This window comes from Monodon monoceros, unplaced genomic scaffold (assembly GCF_005190385.1).
Source record: "Monodon monoceros isolate NGI ecotype Baffin Bay Population unplaced genomic scaffold, NGI_Narwhal_1 Super_Scaffold_22, whole genome shotgun sequence".
In the NCBI taxonomy this organism is placed as follows: Eukaryota; Metazoa; Chordata; class Mammalia; order Artiodactyla; family Monodontidae; genus Monodon; species Monodon monoceros.
The window spans coordinates 84894940-84919584 of record NW_021703779.1 but is presented as its reverse complement, the minus strand read 5'-3'; the positions used below and the strand labels follow the sequence as shown (position 1 = coordinate 84919584).

General features: G+C 45.1%; 1 protein-coding gene across 1 annotated transcript; it reads right to left on the bottom strand.

Moving 5' to 3' along the window:
* On the bottom strand, nucleotides 1-24391 carry SRPX2 (sushi repeat containing protein X-linked 2). Its single transcript, XM_029240700.1, has 11 exons — nucleotides 24035-24391; nucleotides 22117-22349; nucleotides 17689-17769; nucleotides 9485-9676; nucleotides 7191-7367; nucleotides 6787-6913; nucleotides 6506-6627; nucleotides 5046-5225; nucleotides 4242-4375; nucleotides 1641-1762; nucleotides 1-530 (listed from the first exon to the last, which is right to left on the bottom strand). Exons 2-11 carry the CDS (start codon nucleotides 22196-22198, stop codon nucleotides 350-352), a joined length of 1398 nt encoding a protein of 465 aa, XP_029096533.1. The 5' UTR covers nucleotides 22199-22349; nucleotides 24035-24391; the 3' UTR covers nucleotides 1-349.
* Nucleotides 24392-24645: the final 254 nt, after the last annotated feature.

Below are 24645 nucleotides of genomic sequence, written 5' to 3'. Positions count from 1 at the left end.
TTAGTGAATGAATTTAGAATTTACTTATCTGGAAGACTTTGGAGAGCTGGGCAGAAGCCCAGGTTAGGAAAGCAAGACCTTCTGTCCACAACCTGCTGCCCAGGGCCTGTCCTCAGTCCCTCCCTAGCTTCTTATGCTCCTCCAGTGCTACCTAAAGCAGAGACTTGCTTAAGGAAACTTCCACAGCCCTAAAAAGGTGCCTGGAAATGTCCCAGGATCCGGGAACCTCACCCACTTCAGAGTCCTGTCCCTAGAGCTGTGGAAAAAGCATTTTCTCCTTTTATTAGGCCCCAGTTTCGGCTGACTGTGGGACCTTTGCCCTTGACCTCAACCATACCCTGGCTCAAGTTCACTCGCATATGTCCCTTTGCATCCGGCGCTGGGTCAGCTCCTGGTTGCTCAGTAGATAGTCATCAATGAACGTGAAGATTTCTTCGGGAGTGACAGGTTCCATGTAGCGTTCCCGGTCAATTCCCTGCTTGTCAATCAACACCATGTTGAAGTAGGAGCGAGTGAGGTGCTGAAATTGCCTAGAGAGAAGAGACCAGGGAGGTCTGAGACCTTGTATTGGCGTCATCCCACCAGGCTCTACTACCCTCTGACCTTTCACAGCTCCACTAATGGACTATTTTTTTCCCCACCCAATCCCTTTGCCCCATCCCCTCCACTACCTGTCTCAAGTCCCTTTGTTTTTCTCTGCTCAGACCCGAGTCTTGCTGCCCCTACGTGTCTAGCTCTGTTAAGCTGTCCCTTCCTCACTCCAGATGGAACAGCTTTGTTATTACCAAGCTGTGTTTGCCTCACAGGCCCCCTTAAGCAGGGCTATCACGTACAGCAATGCGGGCTGCATGGAATAACTCCAGGGAGTACTGGTCACATGCACTATGCTGCGACTAGTGTTTCCTAGAGTTGGGCTGGGCACAGCCTGCACAACCAAACGTGGCAGCCCTGAGGTTGATGAATGTCACCTAGTCAACCTTGAAGTTGAGCAATATCACCAAGTCTGCAGTCTCCTTCCTCTGAGTGTTTCCCAGTCTCTCTTCTATCTGGGACTGAATCTTTCTGTCCCTACTGAGACTGAGCTTTAGGGGCAGGTATTGTTTATAGAACAGAGATCAGTGATGGCTTTATTGGCTCTGAGTATATGTGGAGGCACTGGAAGGGTGATAATAGATAGATAATGAGAAAAGTCAACTTCTACCACCTGTTGCCTATGGTCTTCTCTCCCCCCAGGGGCAGATGGGTATGATTCAGATTTCAATGCCTAAAATGTGTTTTGCTCCTTTGGAGACTGAGGGCAAAGGGATAAGGCCATAAGGCAACAGGATCAGAGGCTTATCTGAGTCATGTCTGGGTCTGTGTCTCAGCCCTGGCTGTGCTTCAGAGTCACCTCAGGTGCCTCCTAAAAGCACAGTCCTGAGGTGGTTTGGGGCGGTCATCTGTATTTTAAGCACCGCCCAACCCCCAATTTAATTCTGACACCCTGCCACTCTCTGACCTTACCTAATACATCCAAAGAGTTCAAACACAAGGAATTCCCTAAGAGAGTAGTGTCTGCTGATTGTCCCACAACCCTCCTGTGGCCAATGACCTGCCTAGAGTTTCCGCCCAGCCCTTCCCTGTGGCCTCGCAGCCTGGACCTGAGCTCCTCGATGATGCTGGCTGACAGCTGTTGCTCCCGAATGCGCCCCACTTCCTGAGGTGGCTGCCCCACCAGCTCAATGATGGTCACGTGCCGCAGGTCCAGTCCGCAGATGGATTGCTGGGAGGGGAGAGAAGAAGGTTTTCTGTAATAGGCTATCAGACTCAAACCTAAGGCTACTTAGCTGATTCCTCCTGGGACCACGTGGAGGCAGTGTGGGAAAGGAGGGGCTTCTTCCCCAACCATCACACCAGGGGGTCTACGACCTCTTTCCTCTGTCATTCCTGAAGCACTTGCCCTAACAGTGTTTCCTTTATTCTATTGAAGTGTGGGACACTGGTTACACCATGTGGGGTAGAAAAGAGAAATGTAATTGATAAATTGCAGGAACATCATCTCTCCTTGCTTAGTTTTGCATAGGTATTTTTTTTTTTTTTTACGGTACGCGGGCCTCTCACTGTTGTGGCCTCTTCCGTTGCGGAGCACAGGCTCTGGATGCGCAGGCTCAGCGGCCATGGCTCACGGGCCCAGCCGCTCCGCGGTGTGTGGGATCTTCCCGGACCGGGGCACGTACCCGTGTCCCCTGCATCGGCAGGCGGACTCTCAACCACTGCACCACCAGGGAAGCCCCTGCATAGGTTTTTAAATACATAGGTTCATTTTTAAATTGAGATATTATTTGACATATAACATTATATTAGTTTCAGGTGTACAATATAATGATTTGATATTTGTCTATATTGCAAAATGATCACCACAGTAAGTCCAGTTAACATTCATCACCACACATAGTTCCATTTTTTTTCTTGCAATGAGAACTGTTAAGATCTACTTTCTTATCAATTTTCAAACATACGATATAACTATAGTCACCGTGCTGTACATCACATCCCGAGGACTTATTTATTTTATAACTGGAAGCTACATAGGTTCTTAATGGATAGCTATTGTGATAGGATAACAGTGACTATTGTTCATCGAACACACATACCTAATGCTTCGTGGGAATAATTGAATTTAATCCTCACAACACCCCTAACAGGGTAGGTGGTATCATTCTTATTCTGTAAAGGAGAAAGTAACTTGCCCACATTTTCATGACAATAAGATGCTGAGCCAAAATTCAAAATGAGGGCCGAGGCTGCCTGCCCCAAGTGTGTGCTCCTTACCACTAGGCTACATGGCCTTCTCTCAGTCTCCAGAATTTCTCCACAATGGTGCCAGTGCTCTTTCCATTACCCTTTCTCGCGTTCCTCTGCACTGGGCTGGACACCATGTAACCCTACCCCGGCTCTTTGTCCTGCCTCATCCAGCAGGGGCGCCTCTTAGCCAGTTACCTGGGGGGAGGTTTAAAGTAGCAGTGAGCACTGCCTGGTGCCCACCCCTTGTTTAATCTTTGGGCTACTCCTCTAGACCTGGCCCTCAAAGTCACAGTCCTCCCTGGCTGGTTTCTGTTCTTGTTCTTGCTTTCTGCTCAAGCTGAGGTATTGCCTTTGTCTGCCTTTTTGGGATCCCTGGAGGAACTAGGTCCTTTTTGGTCTAGATACCCAGGGTCATTCTCTTGATACAGCTGCTTTCATCCTGGGCCTCTGAATATTGACTTGGCAACTTGTAAGATTCAACTTTTAGAACCCCCCTAAATAACTTCTTCTTTTACCTGGGTATCCAGCCCCTTTCAGCTTATCAGAGCTGGTTCTCCAAGTCTTGTCAGCATAACTTGAATTCTCTTCAAGAGCCTAGTCTATTCTTTATTTTTAACATTATATTATTTTTTACTGAGGTATAGTTGATTTACAATATTATTTAAGTTTCAGGTGTACAACATAGTGATAGAATCTGGTCTATTCCTTTCACAAGTCCCAATGGTCAGATCTATTCTGTCCTTTCCACTTCTCCTTCCCCCACAAGTGGCTTTAACTAGATATCTGGTAGAATGTTAAAAATCCTCACGCAATTCCCACATATTACTTTGCAATATCACAACACTTTTCCTTCTCGTCTGCTATTAGTCGTGGTTAAGAGCACAGATCCTGGAATCAGACTGTCTGGGTTCGGTCCTGGCTCGGCCACTTACTAGCTAGTGATTTTGGGCAAATCATTAACCACTCTATGCCTCAGTTTCCTTACCTAAAAAATGGAGATAGTAATGGTACCTATTTCATAAGGGTTGCTGTGAGAATTAAGTGAATATGTGTAAAGCACATACTTGTATACGTGGTCCTTATACAGCACTTACTGTCTGTCTGTTAGTGCTATTATACCTTGAAAACATAAACATAGTTAATTCCCCACATTTACATTTGATCATCCATCTTACAAGTCTCTCCAGAGTGTTTTGCCACACAGCCTTCTCATGCTTCACCAAGCCTCCTGTAACCCACCATTCCAGTAACCTCACTGTCTTTTCAGTAAAAACAGCGGTTTTTAAAATGTGCTAAATTTGTCTACAGTAAAACTGATCAAATGTTGTCCACAGAGTCTGAGGAAGTAGCATTTGTGCTGCAGAAAGAGCAAGTCTTTGAGAAGCGGTAGGAGAGTAACGGAGTGGGGTAGGTGGAATGCAAAGAAGCTAAGCCCTGGTTAGAGGAGTGGCTCTCACCTGTAGCATAGAGATCTGCATTTTATAATATCGGTTGGAGGGATCAGGAGCCGAGATGATGAGGAGTCGTCGTTTCTCATAGAACTGATCCAGAAGGCCAGCAGCCGAGTTGACATTGACATTAATCTTCATAGCTAGGGCAGAAGCACATGGCCAGTCAGAGTATGGCCTGCTCCTTCATCCCAGCATGGATAACAACATCCTGAGGTGTTCCAGCCTTTCGGGTTAACCTTTTTTGGTTGTTTCTCCCTTTCTTTCTTTCTTTCTTTTTTTCTTTTAACATCTTTATTGGAGTATAATTGCTTTACAATAGTGTGTTAGTTTCTGCTGTATAACAAAGTGAATCAGTTATACATATACATATGTCCCCATATCTCTTCCCTCTTGCGTCTCCCTCCCTCCCACCCTCCCTATCCCACCCTCCTAGGTGGTCACCAGGCACCGAGCTGATCTCCCTGTGATATGCGGCTGTTTCCCACTAGCTATCTATTTTACATTTGGTAGTGTATATATGTCCACGCCGCTCTCTCACTTCGTTCCAGCTTACCCTTCTCCCTCCCCGTGTTCTCAAGTCCATTCTCCATTTTCCTTGGGGGAAATCCTGAAAGAACACTTGGAGATTTTAAACCCTTTTTCTTGGAGGTGGAGTATGCTAAGGGGGAACACTGGCCCTGAAACATCTCAGAATCCCCCATTCCCACATCAGACACATTGCTCTTGGCCCCTGAGTCATAGACATTGGGAGATTCCCCAAAGTAGCCCTGATCAATATGTCCACTCTCCCCATTTCCTAGTTTCACTCACGAGCACAGATAGGTGGTGATCCTGACCACTGGCGGCTGGACTGGCACACCCGGGAGGGGGTCCCTTGGCGCTCATACCCTCCATCACAGTGGTATTCACAGGTGGCACCATAGTTGTCCCCCACTGAGGTGCAGGTGAGGTAGCCATGCTGCGGTGGTTTCAGAGTCGGACAGCGTCTCACTATCAGGGAGGAGTTCAAGTTAGGGGCTATGTTATCTCTTTTAGAAAAAAAAAAAGGCTAAGAGGATGCCTATCCTGGGTTTTCTAGATCAGCAGACCCAGAAAGATCAGAATGAATGACTTGTCTGTGTTTCCAATGGCCAGAGCTAGAGCCAGAATTTTCCTTCCTTACGGAATTAAATCTAAAATGTAGGCAAAGGTGTTCATAAAATGTGGGCGCACAGGTGAGTATATATATTGTCATCAAAAGAGTATCAATCTGTAAAAAGAAATTGCCATTTTTGTTTTCAGACTTTGGGGACACCCCGCATAAAGATGACTACCATACAAATTACTTTTAATAGCAAAAAGAAATTGGAGGAGATTTAAATATCCATCAGTGGGAGAAGTGTTAAGCAAAGTATGATATATTCTTAGAAGCAGATTATTATACTGTCATTAAAATACTTCTGAAGGGGGCTTCCCTGGTGGTGCAATGGTTGAGAGTTCGCCTGCCAATGCAGGGGACACGGGTTGGTGCCCCGGTCCGGGAGGATCCCACGTGCCGCGGAGCGGCTGGACCCGTGAGCCATGGCCGCTGAGCCTGTGCGTCCGGAGCCTGTGCTCCACAACGGGAGAGGCCACAACAGTGAGAGGCCCGCGTACCGCAAAAAAAACAAAACAAAAACAAAGTACTTGTGTTATAATGAAAAGTAAAAAAGGGTGACATAAGATTGGATATGCAGTATGATCTCAATTATATATTTTTTAAAGTATGTGTGAAAAGACTGGAAGGAAAATACCAAAAGATTAACAACAATTGCCTCTGGATGATAGAGTAATAGGTTTTTTCCCCTTTATATATCTCTTTATTTCCCATATGTTCAACAGTGAGCATGAATTAATTTTATGATGAAAACAAAACAAAACAAAAAGCAAGAATCAGGCAGCCAACACCACCAATTTCAGCAGAGGAGGAAGTTGGAGAATGAAGGCTGATTAGCTTTAATCATTAATTTGAAGGCCAAGAAAAGAAATGGATAAGAGTACCTTTGTGGATTTTATGTAGATTTAGGAGAGTGAGAAAGTCTTGTTGGGAAACAGAGTTTCTGAAACATGTGTATGCACATGTCGTGCAGGCTTCCTGAATGACCTGTTTAGTGAACTTATTTTCCCCGTCTCCCAATATATATGCAGTGTCTGTTTTAGGTATAGAGAGGAGAGGGTTGTGATGGGCATCTGGAGGGTAAGGGAAGAGCAGGAATAATAAGCAATGTAGAAATGGAAGACTTCTTTCTAACCTTGTACTTTTACAATGAACTTGCAGCTGGCCCGGTTGTAGGCTTGGTCGTAGGCAGTATAACGAATCACGTGCTCTCCTTCGGGAAAGTGAGAGCCAGGCTCAGGGCCCCGAAGTGTCACCCTGCATGGGACAAAGTGAGAGAGCCACTGAGGAAAGTGACTCTTAGAACTGGGGTCTGGGGCACATTATCACTGTACCCTCAGTCTGTGCGGTCCAGTGTGGGCAGCCTGAGTGCCTGGGAGAAGCTGGTGGGAAGCATAGGAGGCATCCATTACTCACCTGGTGATGGTGCCATCAGCCGAATCTTTCACCAAGGGTGGGTCCCAGTATACTCGAGCAGTCAGTTTCTCTGGCTCTGCCATCTTCTCACGGGAGTGGGGACAACGGATCTTGGGGGGGTCTATGTCTGCCAAGGTCAGAAATCAAGTGCTGACTTGTGGGTCCCCTGCCTTCCTTGGAGGGAACCCATAGAAACAATGCCACACCACTGGGTAGGTAAAAGATGCACTTTCAGTTCTAGATGCTCAACAAAACTGGGGAGGCCCAGCTCCACGGGAAGTGATCACTTTGTTAAGCCCATGCCCAGGGTACCACCCTTGCAGCGAGCAGGAATGCCTTCTGTGGTGGACATAATGCCAGGCTGGCTCTTTGCAGCAGGACAGCTGGGAGCAACCAGCATTTACCTACACATACAGGCTCGCCTCCACTCCATCGCCCATCTTCCATGCAGATTCGGCTGCGGTCACCTTCTAGGTGGTAGCCACTGGAACAGCTGTAGTCACAGCGAGAGTCAAGAAGCACCCCATTTGTGCATGCGTAGGTGCCACTCGTGATGAATGGCAATGCGTGGCATCTCATCTCTAAGAGAGAATGAAGTGGCAAGTTCAGTGGCCTGTGGGGTTTATGTGGAGGTGATGCCTGGGCATCTAGCACAGGGAGAACCGTATGGGAAACAGCAGAAAATACAGAAAAACCTACACCAAACTGCCCTGACATTTTTGTGCCTGATTGCCTCTTTTTCCTAATTGCCTTCTTATTTTGATATTATGAAGTATGGTACTGCTCTTGGTGGGTGGGGGTGGGGTGGTGGTCTCAAAGAAGTAAATTACTCATCCAAGTGCATGGATTTGAGAAACGCACCTGAGTTTGGATCCCAGCTCCACAACTTACTAGCTCTGTGACCTGAGCAAGTTACCTCATCTCTCCAAGCCTCAGTGCTTTCGTCACTAAAGTGTGCGTACCATGAAGTAGGATTGTTGTGCTCATTAAAGAGACAATGCATATAAACCTCTGGGCTTATTCAGAGCCTCAGCAGCTGATAGTTTTCCTCTCTTGTTCCTCAAATGCTAGACGCCCTTGAACAAATTTAAGGCTCCTTCTTTGAGTATAATGTTGGTACTACCACAAGCACTCCTCGGCTGAGGCTCACTTACAGGCAGGCTAGCCCTCTGTGCCAGTGAGAATACAAGTCAGGCCAGTGCCTGGAGGGCCAGCTTTGGTGGCATTTGCTTAAAGACGAGTCCACGTGCTTTAGACATCACGTGTGCCAGAAGCGGAAACAGCTTCCATGAATTGATTGTGAGCCTGTGCTTGCCAAAGTCTAGTTTGAAATACCTGATACCTGAAAGAAGTAGGCCAGCCATACCTTCCTTTAGGTTGTCTAAGTTCTAACCCTCCTTAACTTCCATTATTGGAGCTTTGAATAAAGATTCTATGAGCTATGTTTGTTTTGCTTCTTGGTCAAACCAGACTTGAGGATGATTGCCTTTTATTTTTTCCAGTCTCCTTTATATAAAGACCTAGGCAAAAAATGACCTCCTTGAAATCAGGTCCAAAAAAAAGGTTTGTCTTTTCAGCTGAATTTGTTTTCTTAGTATTACATGACAGTGAAAATGATAGATCCGAAGCGTTTGCCCTTGTGTCTCTTATGAGGTAGGACACAGCCAGATTCAGTGTTTAAATATAGTAATTAACTCATTCTAGGCACCTGGAAATATGTACATCTCCAATTTTTAACTGGTTTTATGTTCATTTGTAGACTTATTTTAAGTTTTATGTCCATTGTAGACTTATCTGTAAGGCCAATTCAAATTCATTTTGGAAATGATGGTGTCTAAGTCCTAAAACAAATGCATTACAGTCACCTAGAGGGACGTGGTAGCTTCCCTCTTTCTGGCTATCAAGCTTCTCCTGTCCTCCACAGCATCTTCTCTGACCAACCCCATTTCTCTCTGAATGCTCAGCATTCTGCATCCCCTTACACTCCATTCACGTGCACACATTTGAGTTTCCATCCCATTAGTCTATAAGCAGCCTGGTAACTGAGGGATTGGCTTCTGAAGTGACCAATACAAGGCCCCGCACACATGGGTGTTCTACAAATGGCATTCAGTGATGGACATAGGGACAGACAAAGCTCAGCTGCCAAAATGGGGTAGGCTGTAGGGCTTGAATAAGAGGCAGGGATTTGGGAGCTAAGGGGGACATGACGTGAAACGTGCATGTTAACATACCCACATTCCAGCCTTAGGGATTCTTCTTGACTTTCAGAAGAAAATGAAGACTAGTGGATGTCTTATAGTTTCATTGCCAAGGCCTTCTAAGGCCTTAGATCAGGAAGTACAGCAGTTTACCACAAGTGGGAATGAGTCTGAGACCACATATGCTCAGAGCTCCAGAGGAAGGCCCAAGTCTACATCAGGCCCCAGGCGTAAGCCTTCCATGCACTCCTCGACCTCCTGTGCCAGAAGGGCTGGTTGCTACTTAATGCCCCTATTGCTTGACCAATAACCACAGAGAGAGAAAATGAGCTGGAATGTTAGGATGGGGAAAGACCCTGTTGGGAGCCTGTGGAAGATTCTCAATTTGCACTTGACAGAGGTCAGAGTAACACCTCCAGGCATATACCCTAGGTGGCTGGCCGGCCAGCCTCTCTCACACGCTCATGTCAACATATGCACGCACAGATACCACTTACGCCTGCAGTAGGCAGTTCCAGACCAACGGCGGCTTGGCAGGCATTGCACCGACCTCCGTCCAATCAGTCGAAAGCCCCGGTCACAGGAGAGCTCACAGCGAGTGCCCAGGCTGCTGTGATAATTTCCTCCTCTTGGTGAGTAGCATGTGGCTTCTCCATCCTGGATATTTAATGTATAACACCATCGGGGGACTGTAGCAATAGAAGAAAAGTAAGCTAGAAGTACAGTAATCAAAACAGCGAGGTATTGGTGAAAGGACAGACACATAGATCAATGGAACAGAACAGAGAGCCCAGAAATAGACTCACACAAATATACTGAAATGATTTTTGACAAAGGTACAAAAACAATTTAATAGAGGAAAGATAACCTTTTGAACAAACGATGCTGGAGCAATTGAACTTCCATAGGCCAAAAAAAAAAAAAGGAAAAGCAAAGCAAAGAACCTTGACCTAAGTGTCTCATACCTTAAACAAAAATTAACTCAAAATGGCTCATGGACTTCAGAGAAAAAAGTAAAATTATAAAACTTTTAGAAAAAAAATAGGAGAAAAATCTTTAAGATTTAGGGCTAGGCAAAGAGATCTTAGACATGATGCGAAAAGCACAATTCATAGAAGAAAAAAAATCAAGAAACTGAACCGTGTCAAAGTTAAAATCTTTTGTTCTGTGGAAAGCACTGTTGATAGGTGAAAGACAAACCACAAACTGGGGGAAAATATTTGCAAACCATATATGGGACAAATGACTAGTATCTAGACTATATAAAGAACTTGGAAAACTCAACAGTAAAAAAAAGCAAACAATCCAGTTAGAATATAAGCTTTAGATATGAACAGATATGCCACTGAAGAGGATATAGTGATGGCAAATAAGCACATGAAAAGATGTTCAGCATCATTAGTCATTAGAGAAATGCTAAATCAAAACTACAAAAAGATACCCTTATACACCCATTGGGATGACTAAACTTAAAAAAAATGGCAATTCTAAGTGTTGGTGAAGATGGAGAGAAACTAGAACTCTCATACATCGCTGGGGGAAATACAAAATGATGCAGCTACTTTGGGAAATTATTTGGTAGTTTTTTAGAAAGGTAAATGTACACTTGCCAGGTGACTCCACAGTCCCACTTTAGGTATTTACCCAAGTGAAATAAAAACCCGTGTTCATACAAAATCCTGTACACAAATGTTTAAAGTATTCTATTCATAATTGTCAAGCACTGGAAACAGCTCAAATGTCCTTCTGAGGGTGAATGTTTAAACTAACTGTGGTTTAGCCATACAAAAGAAGGAAGTGCTGATACATACAACAACTTGGAGGAATCTCCAATTCAGTTTGTGAAATGAAAGAAGCCAGAATCAAAAGGCTGCAGGCTGTAGGATTCCATGTATGTGACATTCTGGATAAGGCAGAAATATTGGGATAGATCAGTGATTGCCAGAGATCAGGGGTAGAGGGTTGGATAACCTCAAAGGGGCAGCCCTGGGCAAAGTTTTGGTACTGTGGTACTGGTGACCTCTTTGCATTGTCAAAACACCAAAAAGAGTGAATTTTTACAGTGTGTACATTTACAATAACTGTTAAAAATAACACAAAGATGTAAGCTAGAGAGAGGAGGGGAATGCCATGTCAAAGTAGGCTGCTTTGGAATGAAAGTCCAATCCCAGTTCAATACTGAGCACAAAAGGTAATAGGGCTGTTAAATCATAAAGCTATCATAAAGATGCCTCATCTGCTACACAAAATAAATGACTCTTCAGTGGGTTCAGATTTTAAAGGGGAACATATAAACAAGCAGAGGGCCACCTGCCCAAGAACACATACATAGGCTGACACAGATTTCTTAGCCTGGGGCTGGGAAGGCTAAAGCCCCGTATGAGCTAATTTGGTTCCCAAATCCTAAGAGACAAAAAAAGGGGGGCTTTGAAAAAAAGCTCAACAGGAGCTAAAGGAACAAAGAAAGGCTAGAGCCTCTGTTTGAGGGCAGCTGGAGAATGAAGACAGATGACAGTGAGAAAACTAGCCTTTAAGCCACAACAGCCTTATGGCTTCTAGCGTTAGCTTTGAGCCTGTGGCTGTGACACACAGCTGCCATCTGGAGACACCATCTCCAAATGACAGAAAGTCTCTTAAGCACTACAGTGGCAGAGCTGTTGATTATATGGTCACAACACATATCATCAAGACTTTACATTCGAGGCCGGGACCTCAACAATCACTCTCATCCTATTTTTCACCCATATTCTGTCAAGGAAAATACACATAAAAGTGGAATGGATAGAACAAGCAAGCAATAGTAAAGGGAAATATACACCTCAGGATAAATGCTGAGACAGTAATAGAGGGTCTAGCTATTGTAAATAAGTCCAAATTGGCTGGCCTCGAGGAATACTGGCATAAAGAGAACATGTCAGATTTGTGATTACCAGAGGCAGGGGGTGGGGGGAGTGGGAATTGGATGAAGGTGGTCAAAAGGTACAAACTTCCAGTTGTTAGATAAATAAGTGCTAGGGATGTAATGTACAACGTGATAAATACAATGAACAGTGCCGTGTGTTATATGTGAAAGTTGTGAAGAGAGTAAATCCTGAGTTCTCATCACAAGGAAAAATATTTTTTTCTATTTCCTTAATGCTGTATCTATATGAGATGATGGACGTTCACTAAACTTATTGTGATAATCATTTCATGATGTATGTAAGTTAAATCATTATGCTGTACACCTTAAACTTATACAGTGCTGTATGTCAGTTATATCTCAATAAAACTGGAAGAAAAGAAAATAAAGACTTGAACCATGAGGCACAGCAGTTTACCAAAAGAAAAAAAAAGGAACATGTTGGAAGGCTGGAAAGAGCAAAAACACTATCCCAATTTTCTGTTTTTCCAGATTTATTGAGGTATAATCAACACATAAAATCGTATATATTGAAGGTGAACAATGTGATGTTTTAATGTATGTATACATTGTGAAATGATTACTGCAATCAAGTTCATTAACACATCTATCACCTCACATAGTTACCATTTTTTTTTGTAGTGAGAACACTTAAGGTGTACTCTCAGTAAATTTCAACTATGAAACATAGAATTATTAACTATAGTCACCATGCTGTACATTAGAGCCCCAGAAGGAAGAAGAAGGCAGCCTCTGGGAACTATAGCCTGGTGAGACTGACAGCACTGATAGCAAAGTGTTCTAGAATATTTAAACATAGGCTTATGAGCAGTTAGGAGAAGAAGTGGTGATCTCCAAGTGACCCCAAAAACAAGTAATTGAAGACTGACCTTGTTTCCTTTTTGGGTATGGTCACCAGACTAGTAGAGCAGGGGAAATGGTAGGTGCATTATGTGGAAGTCAGTGAGGCATGTGACAATGCCTTTCATGCCATTGATGTGGATGAGATGAAGAAATACTTCCACATGGGAGAGGTGACAGTACAGTTATGGAGATTCATAACTGGCTGAACAAAAGAGTACTGATGGGAAACTGAAACTAAGAACGTGGTAGGAAAATTGTTAGTCATTATGGAGTAGCTATGGTGTGCTAGTCACCATGCTTTATATTTTCATTTTCCCATCATCTCATATAGTTCTCCCAATAGCTCTGTAAGGTACAATATGTAGGTATTTATCCCTATTTTGCAGATGAGGAAGTAACTTGCCCAGGATCCCTCAGCAAGTAAGGGACAGAGCTGGGATTTGAACCCCAGGTTTGTCTGGCTCTAAAAGCCATTTTTTTTCTAACTACGATATCTGTCATTGCAGCATGTTAGGCTGCTGTTTTGAAGTATACATTTACATTTTTGATTAGGTACTATAGCCATATGTTTCAAAACCCCAAAAGTATAAAAGTTATGTAGTAAAATTCTCCCTCCCACCCCTGCTCCCACACCTACCCCCACTAAGTCCCCCCATCAGGAAACACTGTTAATAGTTTCTTTACACATATACAGCGAATCTTATTTTCCCCTCCACTTTATCACATAGAGTAGCATATTACGTCCACTGTTCCCACCGATGTTTTTTAGAATAAACTTAACAATGTGTTTTAGAGGTCTTCCCCTATCACTCCAGAGCAAGCACGAAATGTATTTAAATGAAATAACATTTATAAAATACATAGCACAGTGACTAGCACATAATACGTGTTTGTCCAGGGTCAAAACTGCTGGAAGGTGGAGGAGCTGGGATTTGAATTCAGGCCTGTGGCCTCTGCGATCCACATATCTCTTTCTAGAGATTATAAAGAAAACAGTGTGCTGACAACAGGATTGAAAGCGCCTTCTCGTGATTACCTTCAGATAACTCAGGCAGAGTTACCAGCTTGCCCAGAGCTGCAGAAATCTGGGAGCAAGTGGTGGCCCAGAGGATTGGGACATACCTCAGACAACGGTTTCTGACTCCAAGCTAGGAGTCAGTTTAAGGGAATGAAAGAAAGTTCAAGATTAGTGAAAATGGTACCAAAGTACATGCACACTTTGCTCTAAAATATTGATCTGCTTTTTACTGGTTAACTCTTGTTTTTTTTTTTTTTAAAACTTCTTTGCAAAAAAAAAAAAAAAGGGTCACCTTTTTTATGAAAGAAATAGAATAAGCATGGCTTTGAAGTCAGACAGAACTGGGCTTAAATTCCTGCTCTGCCACCCCTGAGCTCTATGATTCTCTAAACTGAAATTCCCTGAGCTTAGTTTCCTGATCTGTAAAGTGGGGATAATAAACCAGTTTCATAGGACTGTTTTGAGAATCAAATGAAAATGCATGTGTAAAATATATCTAATCCTGGGAATGGGAATGATATTCCCTGAATCAGTGTCTGGGTTTGAGCCACTGGCTCATCCCATCTCAAGCAACAAAACGCTGCAGCCATCTGGAGATGCCATCCCCAAATTACAGAAAGTCTCTTAAACACTACAGTTGTAGAGCTGTGGATTATGAGGTCACAAGACCTTACAAGGAATGCTGGAACCTCAGGTTGTACTTTCCTGGCCCCCCCTCCCCCCTCAACATAGATAACCGTACTGAATTAGTTTTATGCCCTGAGACTAAGTCCCAAAGATAGCCATGAGACACTTGACCCCAAGGCCAAAGGCCACCATGTGGCTTATTTTTTTAATGGCTTTATACACATTTAAAAATAACCAATGAGGCAGATTAATATTAATCATAGGGCTGTTGGACCCTCCCCCCCGAAAGTACCTTCTGCACCTGTTGCTTTTTCCTATCTACTTCTCCCATCTACAGTCTCCTACAATCTGGCTTCTGCTCCCAGAATGCCAACCAGCAGTAAACATTTCTTGAGCATCTACTTTTGACATAGCTCTATGGGGTGTCATACGTGGCTCCTTCTGTTAAACAGGTAACTATTTTGTTGAGGGTAATAAAAAGTAAACCAAAGAGGCAGTATATAATGAATGCCGAACGAGTGGTCCAGACAATAAACATTTATTTCAGAATAGGTATACAGTAGGTACTCAACAAATAGCCATTGAATAAATGAATGAAAGAATGAATGGATGAGGGAGAGTTCAGCATGGGCCAAAGCAGTTAGGGAACAGAGTACAGCTCCACTAATCTGGCTACTCATCGATTTCATGTGGGGAGAAGGGGTAATGAGTTGTTAGGCCAGACAGCTAGACTGAGACCAAATTCTGTTAGAAATGATCACAGTGGGCCACTAGGTTTGGGGAAAGGAGAAACATGAGTCAGAGAATCCAGTCAGGAGGCAATTGTCATTATCAATGTGTGAGGTAATAAAGGTTTTAATCCCATGGATTAATAAACAAATGACAATTCTTGGTGAATGACTGGTGAGAGGTGATGAGGAAAAGGGGCTATTAAAGGTGCCATTAAGGTATTTTTAAGAGAATGATGGTATCATTATCAAAAGTTTGAAGGCCAGATGTCAAACCTTTTTCAGGGAAGCAGAAAGAATTTAGTTTTCGATATCTCCAAATTTAAGTGTCCAGCAGCAATTGGAGATGTAGTCCAGAAGCTCAGGGGACAGGTCAGGGTCACTCAAAGTTCAGATCCATGCCTCAGGCTCCCTCTTGTCACCACTAGAGAACGCATCTCCGTTCTTGGCTTCAGCTATGGCCAGAATAGTGAAATGTCCTGGAGCCCAAGGAAGGGGGTGGGGTGAGAAGAGAGGGATGGTGTCCACTGTTACTGAGAGATGGGGGAGGTTGAGCTCAAGAAGGGGCCATATGATTTGGGCTTGAGGAGAGAATTGTGATTGATCTTCAAGGGCTGTCATTCCAGCATGGAAATCTGTGGGTGAGTGGGAAAGAGACCATAGGGAGTTGGGGAGTTAGCAAGTGCTGGGACAGAGAGGCAGTGGGTCTGGACAATTTAGCAGTGAGAAGACAGGTAGAAGGTAGCTAGAAAGGAGCAGAGAGGAACCCCAAACTCCGATCATTTGTCTATTGAAACTGTTTTCTCAAAGGTCACCATTTACCTTCTTCTTGCCAAATATATTGTTTATACCCTCAATTTGTTTCTTTCCAATATTTGACACAGTAGATCTGTTATCCCTTCCCCTTCCTTAAAATTCTCTTCCCTCGTGGCTTCTGTAATTTGATAGGTGCTACCCCAATCTCCTCCTACATGGCGGACCACTAATGATCTCTCTTTTTCTTGTTGGTTCCTCTTCTCCTGATCACATTCGTAGATGTCTTCTAAGGCTCTGACCTTGGCCCTCTGATCCCTCAGACAGCTCATCCATCTAAGCTAACGACCTGACTCACGAAGCTCCATCTTTCTACTCCCCACTGTCTATAGGGTACAAACCACTTTTTTTTTGTGATACGCGGGCCTCTCACTGTTGTGGCCTCTCCCATTGCAAAGCACAGGCTCCGGACGTGCAGGCTCAGCGGCCATGGCTCACGGGCCCAGCCGCTCCGCGGCATGTGGGATCTTCCCGGACCAGGGCACGAACCCGTGTCCCCTGCATCGGCAGACCAACTCTCAACCACTGCGCCACCAGGGAAGCCCCAAACCACTTTTCTTTTCTAACCTTGTCTCTGTGGGAGGGGGGGTCTTACAGTTCTCCCAGGTGTTCAGACTGGATGCTTTCAGAGGGTCGTTTGTTTCTTACCCTCTTGGTGCATCAAATCTGTACTAGGTCTTGTCATCTCTTTGTTTGAGACATCTCTGGGGTTCATCCTTGCTCTCCATTTCTTTTCCACTAGCCTCAATCATCTCTTACCAACATCACTGTTACTGATTCCTGGAGAATCTCCCTGACCCAGGCTCTACCCCTCCCAAACTCCTACTTTCTGTCCACAGTAATGAGATTGATATTCTGAAATTACTATTTACAATCTCACTCCCCTCTGCAAAAACATACGATGACTCCTTATAACTTCTAGCACAACAGCTGAACTCTTCAGCATGGCTTGCAAAGCACAGAAACAAAGAATCTTAGAAGTGGAAGGGATATCAGGCATTGTGTGATCTAAATTTCCTTCTAATGCAGGAATTGCTATTCAGCATTTTTCACAGATAGTCCTCCTGCCTCTCCTTAGAAGGGTCCCTAGATCATGGAGCCTTTCCAAATTTGGTCTCACTCTTTATATTTACCTCCTACTACTCCCTCCACATCCCATCTCCTCTAGTGAGGCTGGATTCTTCCTAGCTCCTTCCTCTTACACGTTTGTTCTTACCTCTATATCTGTGGCCATCTGCTATGCTGAAGGCCCTCCCATCCCCTTTCCAGTTCTCAGATCCACACATCATTCAAAGCCTAGTCTAAATGTCATCTTTCATGACCCCTCCCATGACTTCTTTTTCTTAACTCCTATCGCATTTACTGCTAGCACAGAGTTTCACGCTTACTTGCCCTATGCCTGCTAATTTTATTGTGCCCTCACCCATATCCCCCAGCAGAATGTAAGCTTCTTGAGGGGGACAAAACCCTACCTTAGATTTTATATCACCCAAGGCTTTTGTTACAGAGGATTAGGCATACAGTAGGTACTCAGTCAATACTCAATTATAGATGGGCAACCTTAATTCTAGACAGGTGAGATCACACAGCAAGTCAGTAACCAAATTCATGACTGGACACCACAGCCCCTGCTTCCCTGAGCTGCAGCTTTGGCACAAATGAGCCAAGCTGGGTGAGGATGCTTCAGGCAGGGCCTAGGCCTTAGGCTAGATAAGGCCCTTCCTGAGCCTGAGAAGCAGAGAGGATTACCTCGGTAGTCTAGGGCAGGGGCCTGTGGGACCTCTTCAGCATATACTTCATTGTAGCTTTCATCTGGGTAGTAGCCTGAACCTAGAATGAAGAATATATCAAGATGACATATTGGTTTCTTATGCAAGTCCTTCCCAACCTTTTCCCCTTTCCAACTTGGTCCCTTTCTGAGGACATGACACTCCATGGGTGGGGAACTAGGTGGCTATTTAGTGGGGAAAATCCTGTCTTGTGAAGCAGCAGAATTATTGTGGGCAAACGGCCACACCTCAGGTGCACAGAGGGTGAACTCATGTTGGGGGAGAGGTGGGTGGCTTACTGGTAGCACTGGAAACCTCCATTCAAAAGAAAAAAATCAAAATTCTTGACCAGCCATGAATCCTGCCCATCTGGACTAGAAATGACCCATTTCCTTGATGTAACACATGAGTTTTGGTGAGACACTGATGACCAAGCTCTGAGGATGGACAGTTGTTGTCCCAGGTAGGAGGAAAACATAGAGCCTGAGCAAGGGTCTTTCCACTAGTGATGGGCCTTCTCACAATCCTCAGAGGGAAATAATTCCTCAAGCTCCCACCAGCCCACAGGGCACCAGCCTTTTGCCACCTGGTTGCCAGGGCTAGGGGTGGCATGCGAAGGCAAAGAGGGAGGGCTCAAAAGGCGAGGGGGCATGAGAAGGGTTTCACTTCCTGAGCAGTTTGTCCTGCTTTGGAGAGATACCTAGTTCCTCTAATCAGCAGGAGCCTTAGTAGGGGGCTGCTGAGCTAGAGAACATTCCACAACCACCCTCATCCCGTTAAGTGGGCCACTCCCCGGTGGAGGCCAGTCTATGGCTGTCCGGGAGACTAAACAGCGCGTTCCACCAGACGGCAGGAAATGGGTCATGAATACAAACTAATTGGAATACAACTTGGTCCTTTCCGGAGGGAAGTTGCCGGAAGCTCTCTTTCCAGCCTCCCAGAGCCCTAAAGCACACACAGGAATAGAGCAGCCAGCCCTGCTGGAGTCAGAAGACAATTCTGCATTCCCAGGAGAGAGTGTGCTTCCAGGACAGGGCTGGGTTTTAGTGCTGAAGCCCTTTGGCCTGTGTCAACACTCCGACCATAAGCTCGCCTGCCTCCTCTCTGCACAGAGGCACAAGGCCCCCTGCACTAAAGGGTGGAGCAGAGCGCAGATGACGAGGCTCTTCCAGTCCCCGCAGGCATAGGCTGCGGGTGGGGGGGCGTGTTGGGAAACCAGTCCAGCTTGATGAACAAGGGAATGAATCAAACTGAAAGTTTGCCTTATGAAATCATGTCCTCGTTGGTTTGCCCTCATTCCAGAGGAAAGAGTTCATTTTTTCTCCTTCCCTTTATTTTTTCCTGGTTTCCCACTTTGCTTCTTCTCCTGGATTTCCTTTATTCCTTCTTAGGCCTCCTCTCCCTTGCTCCCTCTTTCCCCACCTGGGAAGTTTCTTTGTAGGGAGGTGGGAAACAGAATTCTTGTCAGCTGTTTCAGTTTAGTATCAAACCCTTACAGCGCCTGTAAACAGGAGGACAGATGTGCACGATTCTCTAAACGCTTTGGTCCCCCTACCCTTGTTCCAGAGCTTGCTTGTGAAGAAATGCCCAGCAGGGAGCAAGCCTCTGTTTACCAGAAGAGCAGACAGGAGTGTCCAAGGCCTGTGGCTGGATAACAACAACCACAATAACAACGACTGCTAACATCACTCAACACCTACTCTGGGTTCAGCGCGTTACATACGTCATCTCATTAGATCACCCTGACATCTCAGTGAGGTAGACACCCATATTGCTTTCATATACACTTGAGGTAACAGGCTCAGAGGAATTCAGGGAGTAGCCCAAGGTCTCCCAGCTAGTAAGGAGCAGAATGGGTATTCCAGCCCAGGGCGGTTTGATCCCCTCGAGACAAAACTCAGACACTCCACTAAAGATGGCGGTAAGGGAGAGCTTTGGACAACGCCCAACAGGAATAAAAATCCAAAATCTTTCTCGCAATTCAGCCTTTTTTCACTCTATGTGTGCGGGATCGAAGGCCACCAAGCATTTCACATCATTCCAGAATTACAGGGGATGTGGGAAAGCTGAGGGGAAGACTCAGTCAGATAATTACAGTCTTTGCCAGGGCACAGAGGTGGCTGGCCCAGTGCCAAGTCTGCTTTGTGACAGGAATAAGTTGGGGCCACCTTACCACTTTAAGCCTTTCCATTTCTCCTCTTTGCCTGTCTTTGGGTATTTTTTGGGCAAATATTAACATACTGAGATGAGATATGGGAAAACAGAAGGTCCCCCCTTCCCACCTTGCTCTGTCTGCGTGTCCCTCTTCAGCCCTGGTTGGGAGAGCTTTGGGCAGCATTCCTTGTTCCTTTATGCTGATCAGTGGTTACTCTGTGGTCTGTTACTGGGTTCCTCCAACTTCCATAGTACAGTCAGACCCTCTAAGCACTACCCTTCACAAAGGTGTGGTTGGAAATGTAACTGATAGTTGATGACAATTTTAAGATCCCCCCTAATGCTTGGATTATGATAAGAAATACTGTCTGACTTCCTGAACTGCACAGATATGCCAATATGCACTTTTAACCCACTGTTGGCTTGATTTATATTCTTAACGCTTCCCACCCCCTGCTGATTATTCTTGGATCCTTTTTCTGATTAGCCAGGAATCCACACTTGGCTGCTTTCCTTGTACTATTCCCATTGGAGGACAAAGCTATAGTCATGAACAAAACAGTGCTGAATGCATAGAGAGTGGTCATTAAATATCTATTGAATGAAGAAATGAACAGGTGGGATGGAGCAAGCTCCGACAACTGAGCTAGAGATGTAGGGGAGGATTATTGGGAAATTTCCAAATTTCTCTCATCACGTAGCTTCCTAAGAAAAGAGAAAGGCAGAATGAGTGGGCTTGCAGGGCTGTCAGAGACCTCACCAGCCTGGGCTCCTGAGAAGGAGTGATGACCATAGTGATTCTTGTGAGAAGTGGGGAGTAGCCACCTTTGCAAACAGCCCTTTGAGAGTTTCAAATGAATCCAAGTCTTTAAAAAAAACTGCACTGTCCTTAAGACTCCAACAGCTCAGGCTTCCACCCTGGGAAAGGTCAAGGCCTTTGTGTGCCATGAGGTTTCTTATAGTTATTCAAAATGGGGCTTGAGCCATCTAACCTCCACTCCATAGTCTCATGGTCTTTGGCCGGATTTTGGGCTCATGTACTTGAACTGAAGCTGGGGGGAGGTTGGGAAGGACGGCTGCACATGGTATCTCCTGGGGACTTCGGGCTCCTATAACCCCAAGCAGTGTGCACTCTTCCAAGGGCTTGACTTGAATTTCTTCATCTCAGCGTCAGCCCTTATGCTTCACCCCCTACAGAGCCGGGTTAAGCCAAGGAGGGGAAGAAGTGCGCATACTTGTTTGAAAGCTTGATGCAGCTGTTCCAAACAGAGCTACTGCCAGAAGCCTCCACCAGGAGCTAAGGGCATGTGGAAAATTTTAGCTACAATGACTGCAGCTGTGATGGAAGCAGTTTCTTATTTACTCATCTCTGGATGTTTTTCTAACTCCATTAGTTGGGCCTGTCTCCTGCCCCTACTCCCCCCAGCCCCCGTGAAGGCAGATGCTGCAGGCCACAGAATATTCTTAGCACTTGGAATGCCAGCTGGACCCCATCAAAAACCCCTGTCTGGCACCTCATTATCCTTCCTTCATTCCTCCCCTTCCCCTCTCCCATCTCCTCGCTGGGTCTGTTCTCTTGAGCTCCCTATGTCTCCCCAGGGGCAAAGGATGAAACATTCAGGGATCTAGAAATGCCCATCCCTTCCAAAATAAGAAACAAGCCAGAAGAAACTGAGGGATTCCTGTTTAAGAGAATGTGGTCTGAATTGTCATTAACAATCTTCAGCAGAAAAGGGCTATAAAAATCTCATCCTATAAACAAGGTCTGGGAGGGGAGAGAGAAAGAGAGAGAAAGTAAGTGGAGAAGCAGGTAAGATAGTGGCCTCAAAAGCCATGTTGACCAACCTTATTTTTTAATATTTATTATATTTATGAAGTATAGTTTATGTATAATATTATATAAATTACAGGTGTACAATATAGTGATTCACAATTTTTAAAGATTATACTCCATTTATAGTTATGATAAAATATTTGCCATATTCCCTGTGTAGTACAAATAAGCTACAAGGATATATTGACCAACATCGTTTTTATGCTGGTGCAGCCTGTTTTCAAAAATCTCTTATCTGTTTGCCTCAAAAACCTCCCTCGGTAGCCTTTTGCAATGTTTAACCATCTTTGTTGTTGAGAATAGTTCTTCTCTGTATCTAATTTAAGTGTCTCCTATTGCGGTCTAACCCTTCCCTTCTCTAACACTTGCTCTAAGCCCTGCCCTTCCTGGAAATAATGGGCAACAGCTCCTAGAGCTTACCTGCATACCAGGTTGGCATCACTGCTGGAGTGAGGAAGAGCAGCAGAGAGAGAGCTCCTCTTCGAGTTAGTTGAACGGCCATCCTTGAAAGGGGGAGAAGGGGGAGTGGGAGGGTGGTTTAGGGAGACAAGAATAGTGGTATGTGGCCAGGAGCACCAGGGCAAAGGAGGATGACTTTCAGAAATCAGTCATCAATGAACTTCCAAAAGTGAGAGAAAGCAGAAATGCAGGATCTGCAAGGAAGAAGAGAGATTTTTAAAATAATGAATGCCTGTTATATGGTCCCCCTTGTAAGGATCTTCCACTTTATGGAATAACAACACTCTGTTTGTTAATTTTGGTCTTTCCCTCCCAGGAGGAAGAGGGCACAAAACAACCAGTTCTCAATTGACCCTGGTGATAGCTGATGCCAATGTTCTATGTTCCAAGTTACAGAGAGGGACAGTGAGGTACAAAGACCAGGAAAGGGCCAACATTAAGTCATATAGAACCAAATGGGAATCCTGCAATCTAAAGGCACCAGTTGATGGTTTCATCCACTTAACTAGTACTTCCTAACCACAAATCTGGGAAAGTGTTAGCATATATGGACTGAGAACTTGAACTCTAGAGTTACACAGATCTGCATGTGTATCCAATTCTATCCCTATTAGCTATGGGGCTTTGGACAAATTCCTTACCTTCTCTGAGCCTCAGCTTCCTCATCTATAAAATGGGAATAATAATAGTATCTACCTTATAGAATAGACTATTGCCTGGCACATAGGGAAGCAATCCATGTGTATTAGATATTATTATTACCAACTCCATCTTGAACAGGACTGGATGTCTCCTTTCTGCAGTCTCTCAGGTGCTGACTATACCCTGGCTCTGTTCTTAGCTTTGGGCTTTGAGGCTTAGTGGCTTAGTAGTGGCTTCTGGCTTTCAAGTCCAGCCTAACCTTCTAGTTTTACCCTGCTGAGCCAGCAGGAAGTCAGTGGGGTTGGAAAGAACCTACTGAGGTACGTGAGGAGAGGGTAAGCAAGCTCCCACTGCCCTCTTACTTCCCGTCCTGTCCTCACTCTAATGGGATGAGAGTTGTGTGGTTCCCAGTAGGCAAATGCTTCATAAATCACAGTATTAAAACTTGCTGCCCATTGGTATAAACTGGCTGTTGGACTTCTCAGCAAGCACCCACAGGCTTTCAATGAAATGCCATGCTTGGGGGAGGTGTCGGTCCCAGAAATGGAGGAACAAAAAGATGGCAGATTCTGGCCAGCCTCCCTAAGGGGCGTGAGAAGTCCAAGAATGGCAAAAAATCACTTTCCAGTTCATTACTCCATGGCTTCAGATTTTGTCTAGAGAGTGGCAAGGAAGCAGGATAGAGAAGAAGTAAGAGCAAGCAGGGGAGGCAAGGAAAGTGGAAAGATGTGGAAAGGAAGCTTAGCAAGAAAAGACAATCTGCCAGAGCTGAAGGCAAGAGATAAAAGCAGAAAGAGGGAGCGAAAGGATGAGAGAGAGGAGATTAAAGAGAGATTCAGGAAAATGAACAGCTAGATGCCCTAATCATCAACCCCTCTCCCACATGCAGCTTCCATCCAGTTCCTTGGTTTGGGAGCAGGGGCTTTCCTTTGCAGACCCAGTGCTCTCAGCCTGTGACCCCTTCCCTGCCCACCTTCTCCCCAATCTCGGACTGAAAACTTGACTCATCACTGGGGTCAGCCATCCCTCTGCTGTGGGCCGGGAAGGTAGTGGGAACTTGTGTCTGCAGCCAGGTCACGGCTCAAATGGAAAGCAGCATGTGGTCTGGTTTCATAAAAGAACTTCTTCCTCCCCCCCCCCCCCCCCAAGCCATTTTGCCCAAGTCCTGGCTCTCGTTACCCTCCCGGGTTGTGAAATGGGGTAGTGTGGTGTGGACGGATGAAGCGGCAGATCTTACCTGTTGTATGGTTTTTTTGTGTTCTCTCTCTCTCCTTCTCTTTCTCTTTCTCCTTCCTCTCTGCTCTTCTCATCAGTCGGAAAAACTTCTACTTTTTTACATTCCTAGAACGAGTGGCTCCTGGTCTGTCCGGGCCTCCGGGATTCTGTTAACACTGCCCAGATGTTAGGACATCAGCATCTGCCAAAAGTTTCCTTAAAGCTATATTATCCCCAAAGTTATAGCCGTTCCTCCCTCAGAAAAGAGTTTTAGAGAGGTGGGGGAGAAGGAACTCAAGGATGAGAGGAGCTCAATCCGTCTGCTGCAGAGCAGAGGAAAGTGTGAATGGTGCTGGCCCCAAGCCTGTGAGTATAGTAATGACTAACAGGCTGGCTAAAGGGCTTCCAGAGATGTGGTGCACTGAAGAACACTTTTTTTTGTAAAATGACTCAGCATGACCTCAGGATTGAATGAAAAGGAATTCCACAAACTCATAGGAGAGGGGAAGAGTGGAGCTGATTTTGACATTCCCTGCAGATTTCCCCTGTAATTCCTTAGTACTCTCCATCCCCAAGTTGCCCTGCCATCCCTATGTACAGGGTCAGATCCACTTTGAAACCCTCTCTGATGAC

Excerpts from the sequence above, each read along its gene's own strand:
- SRPX2 (XM_029240700.1), bottom strand. The coding sequence starts at position 22,198 with ATGGCCGTTCAACTAACTCGAAGAGGAGCTCTCTCTCTGCTGCTCTTC. Across the intron at positions 5,226-6,505 it reads GTTCATTGTAAAAGTACAAG|TGAGACGCTGTCCGACTCTG; the intron begins GTTAGAAAGAAG and ends CCTCCCTGATAG. Across the intron at positions 4,376-5,045 it reads ATCACCACCTATCTGTGCTC|CTATGAAGATTAATGTCAAT; the intron begins GTGAGTGAAACT and ends CTTCTGCCCTAG.